The sequence below is a fragment of the Oryctolagus cuniculus genome, chromosome 10 (assembly GCF_051225735.1).
Source record: "Oryctolagus cuniculus isolate XC-2025 breed Fujian yellow rabbit chromosome 10, ASM5122573v1, whole genome shotgun sequence".
NCBI lineage: Eukaryota > Metazoa > Chordata > Mammalia > Lagomorpha > Leporidae > Oryctolagus > Oryctolagus cuniculus.
In genome coordinates, this window is record NC_142876.1 from 22,898,316 (window position 1) to 22,911,585 (window position 13,270).

Below are 13,270 nucleotides of genomic sequence, written 5' to 3' on the forward strand. Positions count from 1 at the left end.
ACGAAGGTCTTTTGACAAGTTTTTAACTAAATTTTTTGGGTGTGATTCAAGATTCAGGCCCCCCCCCCCCCCCCCCGAGTCTTTAATTACCTGCCTTGAATTCCCTACCCACTGATGCCCCAAAATAATGGAGTCTCACCCCAGTGGAAAGGAAAAACCAGACACCCCTAAAACTTGGCCGTATCTGAACTCTGAGCATACCAGTACTTGGCGTACTACTAGTTGTTTTATTATTTTCTGGAAGTGGAAAACAGGAGCCTCAGTTGTCTGTTTAAAGTTTTAACTGATGGTGCCTTGGGGTGAGTAGGGACTGTGTGTAGTCCTCCTAACTCCTCTTCCTGGGATTCTGAAAACTCCATTGGATCTGCTGAGCTGACCTTCTGTAGAAGCCTTTGGACTGTTCTTGCCAATTTCCTAGCCTGGAGGTCAGCACAAAGCGGACCTGCACACTTGTGGAGTGTCACGACGGGACTCTGGTCCTTCTCCATCCCTTTGCTCCCCTTTCCCAAACCCAGTCTCGAGCACGGCAGGGGAGTTAGTTCACGTTTCATGCCAGATGAGTTTGATGGAAGATGCATTTGTGAAGCAAAATACAGAGAATGCACAAAACACACCAATACAGTCCACACCGCCTTCTGAGTGGGGCTCTTTCATGCTGCTGCTGCTGCTGCCGCTGGTGCTGCCGCTGCCGCTGGTGCTGCCGCCGCTGCCACTGCCACTGCCACTGCTCCTCTCCTAGCCCTTTTGGAGAAATGGCTTTCGGAAGTTTTGCCAGGAAACGTAGCCCTAGGCAGCTTTGCAGCCCCCGTTCTGCTTGCTGCACTTTCTCCATTCATTCCTTTGCTTTTTGCAGTGTGTGACACTGGGAAGGTGTGCATTATCCACCACATACGTGGAAGAAGAGGGAGACCAATTAGGGTAGAAATAAATGCTGGAGAGAGAGGGAGTGAAAGAGAGAGTGAGAGAGAGAGAGTGGAGAGAGAGAGAGAGAGTCTTGCTTCCAATTGCTCTCATTCTAGAGACGAAATGAGAATTTAGTGCAGGTGGCACTTTATTTTTATTTGGGTTCACATATGACAAGCAGATCCTATACAGGATGGAAATGGACATTGCCACGGTTATGGCCCAGGTTTTCTGTATGAAACAAACAACTTTTTTGCTTCCTTCATCAAAGTAGTGTTTCTTAGAGAGGCTGCTGCCCTCCAGCCTGAATCTTGCTAACATTATGGGGAACTGTGTTTGTTCAACATGTACTAGGACTGCGTGGCAGTCTAATGACCTGAGGAGAAAGGAAGAGCAGCGTGGTGATGGGGAGGGCATTGTAGTGTGGTGTCTGCTGTAGTTTTCAGTTGGCTGGTGATGTCTTACTGAATAAACCCTTAGCGTAAACTCCAGGCTGTTTGGTAAGAGTATGAAAGGTCTTTGATGAGCTCTGAAGGGCACAAATGTCTTCTTTTCAACTGTAATATTTCTTTGTTTCTTGTAGATGTTTTCACCTCCTGTGAGCAGTGGCAAAAATGGACCAACTTCTTTGGCGAGTGGACATTTTACTGGCTCAAGTATGTAAATTCTTTTCTTCCTGTGAAGTTCAATGCTCTTAGATGTTCCTTTACACATTGTGTGTTTCTTGGCTCTGTTGAAGGGTTCTGAAAAAGGCGTTGAATTTTAGCCTAGAAATGATCTGGTTATTTCATCATCCATCAATGGTATAACTTACACAAAATTTTATCTTTTGTGATTAAAATGAGGCCTTTTTAAAATTAAATCAAAGACACTGTCTCAAAATTCCATCACTTAATTTGAAAGCAATTTTCTAAAACATTTGTAATCACACATGGGAATATAAGGCCAGTGTTAATATAGGGAATTAAATTAGTGATCCCTATTTGAAAATGGGGGAAAAATCTAACTTTTGTAAAAAGGAAAATCTCTTGTAAATAATATAAAGAAGTTTAGTACTTAATTTTGTGGTTGAATGCTGTGTAGGAAACCATCCCTGAAAAGAGCCTCATGCTAATCTGAGAGGCAAAATATGAATTCATTTATATTTAAAATATGCTTTTCATTGCTTTAGCGGTTTCCTTTCCCTAATCATTTACTTGCGCAGTGAATTTTTGTGATATTTTAAGTTGTAAGTTTGGAAGGATGTTTAACACTTTATAAATGAAAGATTTTTGGGTGATGTTTAAAAAACAACGTTAGCGCTATTCACAAAGGAAATCTGTGTGCACAGTGATTATCTGGCATTTAAGGAGGAGTTGTAGTACAGGGCTATTTGAATGTCTCTTATTAAAATCAAAGAGTGAAAGTATGATATTCTTTTACAAGGTTTGTTTTTTTTTTTGTCCAATGAATTTTAAATAAAAGGAATCCTGCATTGTTGCCTGCTAAGCTTTAGGTGCAAGCTTACATCCATTTATGCTTGTTAAACAGCTGCAGTAGCTTAGGAGTTCTGGCAGTGGTACATAGGAGTGCAGGCAGAGCACTTTCCTTAGGTCTCACTGGTAAATGTTGACATCTTTCAGTTGTGAGATGCTAGTGGACTAGTCTGTCAACTATGAGTATAATTTCACATCTCTTAATTTTCATTTGGTACAGTAGCAATGAGAGAAATTGTTGACCAATGTGATTTGTGTCATTGGTGAATTTTCATGAAATTAATGAGTTTTAAAAGTTCCTCATTTCCAAATAAGTTACTTCTTCTGGCCCCCATGAGTCAGGGAATTTTTGTCGCTTTATCACTTGATTTACAAAATATGAGATGCTTCTTATAGTCACAATTTAGCTTGGTTTTGGTCCATTTTTATTAAAAAGTAAAAGTACATATTGACTGTATATTTGTGTTTGTGCTGTCCTGGACTCTTCCATATTCCCCCTTTGGGGACTTCCTTAAGTGTTTTGTTGTGTTAGTATTACATCTTGGACATTTGTGTGTAGTTTCTCTATATAACTTTGAAAATAAAAAATATTAATAGGCATTTTGAAGTAACAATGAGCACAAGTACCTCTTGTAGGCAAATTCATTTGTCATGTTAAACACAACGGGAACAGTAGCTTACCTTTATCCCTGACAGTGATTCTTCTGATTTTACTTAAGGAATGCATATTCAATTAAATCCAAAAAGTGGATTATGTCAGGCAGGCAAAGCGAGACACTGTTTTCAAAATCACTGTGAAAGACTCCTTGCACTGCTGTGAAAATGGACACATTTGGAGGAACTTCAGTGTATTAGTTTAGATGCAGTTTAATAAAGTAAAGTGATTAGAAGTATAAAATTTTGTTGTATTTCAGAGGATAACTGTGTGTGTCTGGTCCATTTGTAATGTTTACTTTTAAATGAAGTCCTGGCTTAAGTGATCATGTATCCTGATGTACATAGTTCTGAAGAGAACTATATACATATGTATAGACACACACACATATATATAGACAGATAAACACACAGTTCTTAGTGAGGCATGTTACAGTAACTCCTGACAGTGTAGTGATTATTTTCAAGGTGTTGGACTTAAAGTTACATTGTACCAAAGGTGTAGTTTTCAGAACTAAATATTTACCTTTAAGAGTACAAAGTGCAATGGGTCTTTGATTCTGGGTGCCTTGATGGAAGATTTGGAGTATTCATTCAATCAAATGTGATGGTATTATATAGGGTACAGATTGGAGTGCTGATTTTTCCCAGTCTGTGAAGATATATTTGAACTCAGTGCTGTTAGTGAAGAAGATGGCTCATATTTTTACTCAATAAATAAAACAATCACTATTAAAGCACAACAAATTAAAAAATAAAAAATGAAAAATTCACTTTTCTCTTTAATTGGAAGGATGGACTAGGAAACTTTGGGTAGAGAAATCTTAATCTAAAGTTAGTTCAAGTTAATACCGGTTGCCCTGTGTGGACTCAGATGTCACTTTCATGGGTCTCTTTGAAACTTGGATCCAGGGGGAAGAGAAAAAAAAAATCTAAACTATAAGTAAACTGTTTCTGTTTGAGAAATCAGCTGTATTTTTTCACAGTGAAGCATGGTAATATTTCATGCTTAAAGTTTCCAATAGCTTTTGATTCCATTAATACAGGATGCTCCATCGTGGTTTGCAGTGTGAGAATGAAAATAAAGTGTGGCCATATTCTCTTTAATCTTTCATTTCACAAACATGGTTTTTCCTACCACCTTAAGAAATGGTGAGGCTGCTGGGGAGAATGGAATGTAACCTGAGCTACAGCCCGACATTCCCAGGGAGCATTTTTCACATGAAAGGCTTTTGTCAACCCTGGAAAGGACCAGCAGTTTTTGTTTGATGTTTGCAGGTGTTCAGCAGAAAGCACTAAAACAATTCAGCCATGATGGTTCAGAGCTGAGATGACCTTAGCACGGTGGATTGGTGGGCTCTGGGATTATTTTTAAGAAATAGTTATAACCTATATGGTAATTTATACAAAGGGATTTAATATCCGCTATCTTCATTGATCTTAAAACACACTAAAAGCATCCACATGCCTGGATGACTGGAAAATTATTCTCATTAAAAAATATGATGGCAGAGTTACCAAAGGGGGAAAATGTACCTAAAAAGTCTGTGATTTATTGATGAGCTGGCGGTTTAATTTTCCAATAGAACAAAAGTATAGTTTAGATGATTACGCTTGAGTCTTTCGTGAGGAAAGCTAAGCACACTAGCTTTGGCATCTTTTTAAAAGGTGGTTTTAAAGTTGTGCCACTGGAATTGTGTCTACTAAAGAACTTGTTAGATCAGCCCGGACCACATCTGGTACATGTATTTACAGCTAGTCTATGATGGATTCTACATTTTCCTCCCTTAGTTTAAAAGTTGAGTTTTTTTCACCCTGTAAGTGTTTAGTTTTACTTAGGTGTTCGGCGGCTGTGAAAGGTTGCCAAAGGAACGTGTGTTTGAACAATTCAGAGCAGTAGTAGAGCATAGCACATCCCTGTTGTGGGTGGTTTTGGAAGAGGGAGTGCATTTGAGGATCCTGTGAGTTTGTTAAACTGTATCCATGTGAACCCCAAAACAAGCATCAGTTTAGTAAATTTTGTTGAGGGGGGAAAAAAGCAATTCATTGGATAAATTTATAAGATGGAGAATTCACGTGGTTAGCATCCTGAATTAATTTCTCTGAGTTCATGGTGATGAAAAAGAAATTGCTCTCCCCTTAAGTTTGTCTGTTGAGGAGAGCTACTTACTATCATGTGTGTGTTTTAAAAGTCTTCCTATTGGCTTTTTTTTTTTTTTTTGTAGAGTGCAGAGTAATTTAATAGGTTAAAAATAAATATAGTGGAATTAAATTCATTATGTTAGAATCAGAATTTTGGGGATAGAAACCCCGCAGAATAGGCTGCCCAGTGCCTCCTTCATACAGCCAAAGAGAACTGAAGCCCAAGTTTAAGAGTTTCTCAACTGTGCTTTTATTCTAAAAAAACAAGTTTTGATTTGCTAATTCTCTGTGGTCCTCTGCAAATCCTTTATTGGAGATAACGTTTATTTCAACAGTTTTCCCGTCATTTGTCCTGTATAATAGGTATCAGGATTTGTGTGCTGTTATTTGTGCAAATAAATGCTTCTGTATGTGCTTGTGCCCTTAGAATGCCCCCCCCCCTTTTTTTTTCTTCTTCTTTTAAGGGGTTTGGAGCTGAATTTTGGATTGTTGACCTCTTTTGCCTGGTCTTCTCTGTGGCTGTTTGCACTGTGTTAGGTGGAATAATAGAGTGTGAATGAGGGTGGCAGACATAAGGAAAGTACTTCTCAGTGTGCCAGGTGGTCTGCTCTCCACCTTGAGTTTATTGTGTTTTTTAATCCTCAGAAGAATCTAGTGCCCAGTGCATAGATGGGGAAACTGAGATACAGAGATATTAAAAACTCGCTTTCAAAGCAGCCAGTGAAATTTAGGTTTTCAGCTCAGCCATGCCTAGCTCAAAGTCCTTTCATTCACACTTGCATGCACACACACATGCATGCGTGCACACAGAGACACACAACAGTCTGATGCAGCTCATTGTTTCGAGATGGTACAGGTGTGGAATATAATATTGAGGCTTGGCATGAAATAGTGTCCATGGTCTTTATAGTAGATAGCATTTAAAAAAATTACGATAATAATATAAACCATACTAATTTTTCTTGCCCTTGTGTCCAAATATGCCATCCCATTTATGATGGATTTGTATGTCACTTAGAATGTCTCTTTCATTTTACTTTTTAAACCAAGAAAATATAGTAGATATTGTACAATTTGTTCTGCTGTACGTTGGTAGTCTACATGGGTACTAATAAACTACTTCATTTTCAGTTATTTTTATGTATTTAGACCAGAATTTAAGGTCACAAAGCCTGATTTATTAATATCTAAAACAATGAGGATTTCCAATCTATAAAGTTAAAAGTTTTGGAGTTCATTGTTAGAGCTTTGAAACTTAATATTCAAGAATAACAATCTTAATTCTATCTGCATCACTAAAATAGGCAGTTTTGAAGTTTAGAGATGTCTATTACCAGACATGTGCTTAAAATGTTAGTTTTCTAAATTCAGAAGGAAGAAGCAATACTCTATTTGACACTGACTTAAGTAAATAAAAAGCATTAAACAAGCGTGGGGATCCAAGAACTGTTGAGACTGAAATGCTTAACATTTTTGACAGCATCAGCAAATTATCCTTCCCCTACTATTGTAATGAGGAAATCACTTAAATAACAGATGAACAGCTAAGTCACATAAACATATATAATAGAACTATGTAATGAAAGTTTATGCTGTTAATTGCTCGAATCTGTCTTAAATGCTTAGAATCATGTAGCAGTAAAGACTGTCATATAAACAGTTTTGTTTTGAGCTTAAAATTATTCCTTTTTGCTTTCATCTGCTATGATAAACAAAGTAATTTTGTAAGCTTTACAGATCAAACATTTACTTCTAATGGTAAACTACATTTTATATTGGAAGTTTGCAACCTCGTCCAAGGCATAGAGTTGAGTCCTGGTGGCCTCAGGCCTGTGATTTTCAACGTTTAGTATTATGATGCTATTTAGATCAGTTCCCATAAGCCAAGATAACAGATCTCAAGTTGCCTAATAAGGAACATGGTGTGTTTTGAAATGATCTTCAGTTTACAAGTCTTGAACCAAAATGTTCTTGGCCAGATCTTTAGAATCTATATGTATGTTGATCAAACCAGATCTTTTACAGACGTAGTGTCAAATTGAAGGAAAAAAAATCCTCCTTTCCTTATGTTTTTTTTTTTTATATTTTATGTGCTATTTTTTATGGCCAGGTGTTCTTCTAAGTTAATTAGATACTGCTAAGTTGTAGGGAAAGTAAAGTGCATTATAGGTTTTTTTTTTTTTTTTTTTTTTCCTTTTTTAAGGTTATTTTCGTTACCGGTTTCTCATTACCTTGAGTAAAATTTTCAAATTTGACCAGCAAGTTTATAAACTGACATGTGAGTTACCCATTTTTTGAATACATGAGCCCATTTAGACTCAACAATAAGGCATGCATATGGTTTTAGCTGGATGCCTAGGAACCATGACTCTCTTAATGATTAGGAGAAATGTAAAAGAGGAAGCAATTTAACCTTCATAGAGAACTGGTTAACACTTTGCTACAAGTAATGTGTGTATGTATATGTGTGTAATGTATGTCTGTATATAAATATATATATGTATATAGGTACATACACCCACATATGCTGACACACATTTATTTATGTCAAACTTGCAGGAGTAGAAAAAGTGTTGAAAAGGTTGTCAAGTTTACTTTCATTTCAAAAATAAAAAAGGCCCAGTTAATCAGCATATCAAATATCCAGGTGTGTTTAAAATCAGTTTACGTGGATGAATTTCAGGGCTGCAAGAAAGTGTTTTATTTAAAGGTGCACATGAGTGTTCAGTGGATGCTTTTGTACTTTTGTGTGACAGTTAACACTTAATGAATGAAGTTCTGGACTGCCTTTGGTGGTAATTACTATAGGTAGTTTGTTAACTATGATCCATTGTTGGATGTGCCTCTGTTGATTTGTTTCCCAAACAAATCTTTATGTGTGCTGTAGGATTTGTACATTACTTTTCCAGAACCTGTTTTATTTGCTGATGTTGATGTTGCCTCTAGAAACTTTAGCTTAAAAATTCTCATATGTTAGAACGCCTCTTTGATCAGAATAATTTTAATTGAATTACCCAATTCATGAATGTCAACTTTATAGAGATATAAAACTTTTGCATTCAGATCTTCTAGGACTCCTAAGACATGGCACAATCTGTTTTTCAAGTAAAAAATTTATACAAATTTAAAGATACAAGAGACTTTACAGATGCCCTGTGAATTTTTTAGATAATGAGCCAAGGTTTGAGAGGGTGAAATGTCTTTTGCCCAAATCATACAGTTGGTTATTGGCTGTGATAGGACACAAATACACATGTCCTGACCCTCTGGTCAAAGACCTCATGCTGCTTTTAATTAAGGTTTGAACTTAATCCATTGGTACCAACTGTATGTCTCTTAAGAAGAAGAAAACTGTTTAATCTGCTATTCTGAAAATAATAATAAAAATTGAGATTGTGAGAGAGAGAGAGACATTGTAATCCGCCTTGCTTGTCATCACGTGTACTAATTTGGGTAAGGCAGTTGACGAATAACTGTTAAAATGTATTGTGTTATTAAAAATAACAAAGTAAGACCCATGATTAAATATCAGGGCTGTAATTTAATCTTGGGGGTTCTGGTGCCGCTCATAAACCATTTGGCTTTTTCTGTAACAGATGACGTCAAAATGCAGCTTGATTGAATTATGGCCGTGGGTTCCAGGAGCACCTGCTTGTGCCCTTACTTCATGGCATGTCAGCATTTCCATTACAAACTGTTTTTCCCTGACATTTTTAACTTCCAACAGTTAAACTAGAGTGATGGTTGGCATGTAAACTTTCAGCCCCTTAGGAACTGACTATTTTCTCAATAAAACAGAGAAGGTGGTGACAAAATCCCATTACAGAATACCTTTTAGAATCTTCTTCCTTGCTTTAATCTTCCATTAATTTAAACATTCCCTTTTGGGGCACTTAGCTGAATTGCAAGGCATCCAAATGGAAGGTTTTTAATCTCAAATTTGCCAAACCAAGACTTAACTACAAGGTATTTAGAAGACTGTTAAATTAGGGAAAGACACAGTGTCCATGGAGGATATTGAAATTATAGCTCTGGACAATCTACTTTTCATATTGTGTAAAATGCTGGAGAGCCAGACATGAAAGACATGCAAATTGGCGTACCGTGCCAGTAATTGCTTTTATGTTCACTTAAGATGAGTAAAATTTGATAGTGAATGGTTGGAAAGGTATATTTCTTTATACCGCTATCCAGAGACTCGTACATAGTCTTGTTTCAGTTTGCCCCCTTGGGTTTTAATATGTTGGGAATGGAGACAGGGCGTCTGTGTCTGCCTAGCTTGCTGTTTATCTGATGAATGGGTCACCTCTCTCTCTCTCTCTCTCTCTCTCTGTAATATGTGCTTTGCTTAATCTCTGTGTTAACAATTACAGGACATAGATGGCTGTGTGCAAGAAAGACCCTCCTGCCCTTAGAGGGCATATATTCTAACAAGAAAGAATGGAAAAGTGCATAGATAATTAACACGCAGCAATTAGAAGACACAATCATTTTGTGCGAGTGTAGAGGAATGAAAACGCGTTTCTTGCCAGGGGAAGTGAATAATGAAGGGTTCATGGACAAATTGACTGTGATCCTTCTTTGAGAGGGGTAGGATTCTGACATGCGGCTGACTGAGCTTGTTTATCAGGAACACCGTGAACCGACAGGCGCTAGGAAAGGAAATGCAAAGGCTGCATTGAGGAGACTGCCCAGAAAGAGATGTCCAGCGGGCTCTGAAGTGGAGCCAGCGCTGGTCCAGGAACTCCATGGTTTCTAGGCAAGCATCCTTGTGTTGGATGCACTTTGCCTATGCCTACCCTGATTTTGAATTTTCCTGGGGGTATTATTGATTATAATCCAGTTCCCTCCAGAAGTATGAGTAGTTGTCAAGAAGTTCATGGAAAAATGAAATCAAAAGATTATGATGTGTGTGTTTGGCTTAGCAGTTAAGCCACTGATTGGGAAACCTGGCTTTGAGACCCAGCTCTGCTCCTGATTTCAGCTTCCTGCTAATGAGCACTCTGGAGGTGATGGCTCAAGTACTTGTACAAGTACTGCCAGCCATTGGGAGACCCTGATGGAGTTCTTGTCTCCTGGCTTCAGCTTGAACCAGTCCTAGATGCCAGCATGGGCATTTGAGATGTGGACTAGTGGATGGAAGATTTCTGTGTACTTGCTTCTCAGTTTCTACCTTTCAAATTAAAAAAAAAAAAAAAAGGCAAAAAAAATTTACAATGTTCCATGAACTTTGTTTTGAAGTCCACTTGTATATGTTTTTAATGGTAATGTGATACAGCAGGGAAATTGATTAAGCCAAAATGACAGCTTTTTAGAAATATTGTTTATTTACTGAAAGTCTAGAAATATGTATTCTTCTGCTGTGTTTGCTGCTAAGTAGCTATTTTCCCCCACCCCAGAAACCTTTTATGTAAGGTATACAAATTTTATGCATATCATAAATACAACTTTAGGAACATAGTGATTGTTCCCACTGTAAGCACCCTCCCACCTGCACTCCCATTCTTCTTCCTCCTCCCTCTCCTATTCCTATTCTAATTTTTTACCTCTCTATATTTTCTTTTTTTTTTAAGATTTATTTTATTTATTTGAAAGACAGAGTTCAGAGAGAGAGAGAGAGAGACAGAGAGATGGGTCTTCCATCCACTGGTTAACCCCCCAGATGGCTGCAGTGGCCGGAGCTGTGCCGATGCGAAGCCAGGAGCCAGGAGCTTCTTCTGGGTCTCCCATGTGTGTGCAGGGGCCTGGGAGCCCATGAACTTGGCTCATCTTCTACTGCTATCCAAGGTCATAGCAGAGAGCTGGATTGGAAGAGGAGCAGCCAGGACTAGAACTGGCGCCCATAAGGGATGCCAGCACTTCAGGCCAGGGCTTTAACCCACTGTGCCACAGTGCCAACACCCAGCCTAGCTATATTTTCAATTAACTTTATACACATAAGGTTAATGCTATTCCAAGGAAAGAGTTAAATGGTTTGAATAAAGAAAACTGTTCAAAGTCACCTCATGTCAAAGTGTCAGTTTCCCTTCTATAGATTACCTTTTAGGTGCTCTGTTAGTTACTACAGATCAGGAAGAGCATATGGTGTTAGTCCTTTTGGGACTGGCTTATTTCACTAAGTATAATATTTTCTAGTTGCATCCATTTTGTTGCAAATGACTGGATTGCATTTTTTTTTTGAACTGCTGTGTTATTCCATGTTGTACATATCCTATAAATTATTCTTTTTCCAGTCTTTGGTTGAGGGACATTTGGGTTGATTCCATATCTTAGTTATTGTGAACTGAGCTGCAGTAAACATGGAGGTACAGATAACTTTTTCATATGCTAATTTTATTTCTCTTGGGTAAATTTCCATGAATGGGATGGCTGGGTCATGTGGTAGGTCTATATTCAGTTATCTGAGGTATCTTCATACTGTCTTCCACAGTAGCCATACTAGTTTACATTCCCACCAACAGTGGATTAGGATACCTTTCCCCCACATCCTTTCCAGCATTTGTTATTTGTTAATTTCTGTATGAAAGCCATTCTAACAGGGGTGAAGTGAAATCTCATTGTGGTTTTTATTTGCATTTGCTTGATTGCTAGTGATGCTGAGCATTTTTTCATGTGTCTTTTGGCCATTTGGATTTCCTCTTTGGAAAAAATGCCTGTTTTAAGTCCTTCATAACTGTGTTGGTTGTTTTGCTGTTGTTGAGATTTTTTGTGTGTGGTTTTTTTTTTTTTTTTTTTTTTTTTTTTTTTTTGACAGGCAGAGTTAGACAGTGAGAGACAGAGAGAAAGGTCTTCCTTTTTCCGTTGGTTCACCCCCCAAGTGGCCGCTACGGCAGGCGTGTTGCGGCCAGTGCGCTGCGTTGATCCGAAACCAGGAGCCAGGTACTTCCTCCTGGTCTTCCATGCGGGTGCAGGGCCCAAGGACCTGGGCCATCCTCCACTGCCTTCGTGGGCCACAGCAGAGAGCTGGACTGGAAGAGGAGCTGGACTCGAAGAGGAGCAACCGGGACTAGAACCTGGGGTGCCGGCGCCACAGGCGGAGGATTAGCCTAGTGAGCTGCGGCGCTGACCATGTTGTTGAGTTTCTTGAGCTCGTCATATATTCTTGTTATCATTCCTTTATCAGTTGCATAGTTTGCAAATAATTTCTCCCATTTTGTTGTTTGCCTCTTCACTTTGCTGAATGTTTCTTTGGCAGTGCAGAAGCTTCTCAATTTGATTTAATCCCAGTTGTCAATTTTGGCTTTGACTGCCTTTGTCTCTGGGGTCTTTTCTAAGAACTCTTTGCCTGTGCCAATGTCTGCAGAGTTTCCCCAATAATTTGATGGTATCAGGTCATAGATTTAGGTCTTTGATCCATTTTGAGTGGATTTTTGTGTAAGGTGTAAGGTAGGGAGGGGTCTTGCTTCATACTTCTGCATGTGAGATCCAGTTTTCCTGGCACCATTTATTGAAGAGACTGTCCTTGCTCCAGGGATTGACTTTAGCTCCTTTGTGAAGATAAGGTGGTTATAGATGCGTAGGTTGATTCTGGCATTTCTCTTCTGTTCCACTGGTCTGTCCTAAACAGTACCAGGCTGTTTTGATTATAACTGCCCTGTAGTATGTTGAAATCAGGTATTGTGATGCCTCTGGCTTTGATTTTATTGTATAAGTTTGCTTTAGTGGGACTGGCACTGAGGTATAGCAGTAAAGCTGGTGCCTGCAGTGCTAGCATCCCATGTGGGCACCAGTTCAAGTCCTGGCTGCTCCACTTCTGATCCTGCTCTATCCTGTGGCCTGGGAAAACAGTAGAAAATGACCCAAGTCCTTGGGCCCCTGCACCTGCATGGCTGGCCCAGCTCAGGCCATTGCAGCCATCTGGGGAGTAAACCAGTGGATGGAAGACCTCTCTCCCTCTCTCTATCCCTGCCTCTCTATAACTCTAGCTTTCAAATAAATAAACTTTAAAGAAAGCAAAAATAAAAATAAAACAGGATTGCTTTAGCTACTGGGACTCTCCTGTGTTTCCATATGAATTTCAGCATCTTTTTTTTTCATATCAGATAGGAATGTCCTTGGTATTTTGAATCTGTACATTGCTTTTAGTAGTATGGACA

The 13,270-nt window shown here is 38.6% G+C and overlaps 1 protein-coding gene across 36 annotated transcripts in view; it reads left to right on the plus strand.

The window, feature by feature from the left end:
- TCF4 (transcription factor 4) overlaps nucleotides 1-13,270 on the plus strand; it is a 386,580-nt gene that overhangs the window by 2,858 nt on the left and 370,452 nt on the right. For all 36 annotated transcript variants that reach the window (XM_051851926.3, XM_070050130.2, XM_070050128.2 and 33 more), the window contains one exon: nucleotides 1,487-1,559. In XM_051851926.3, coding sequence (XP_051707886.1) covers nucleotides 1,487-1,559 — 73 coding nt within the window. The remainder of the gene's footprint in view (nucleotides 1-1,486; nucleotides 1,560-13,270) is intronic.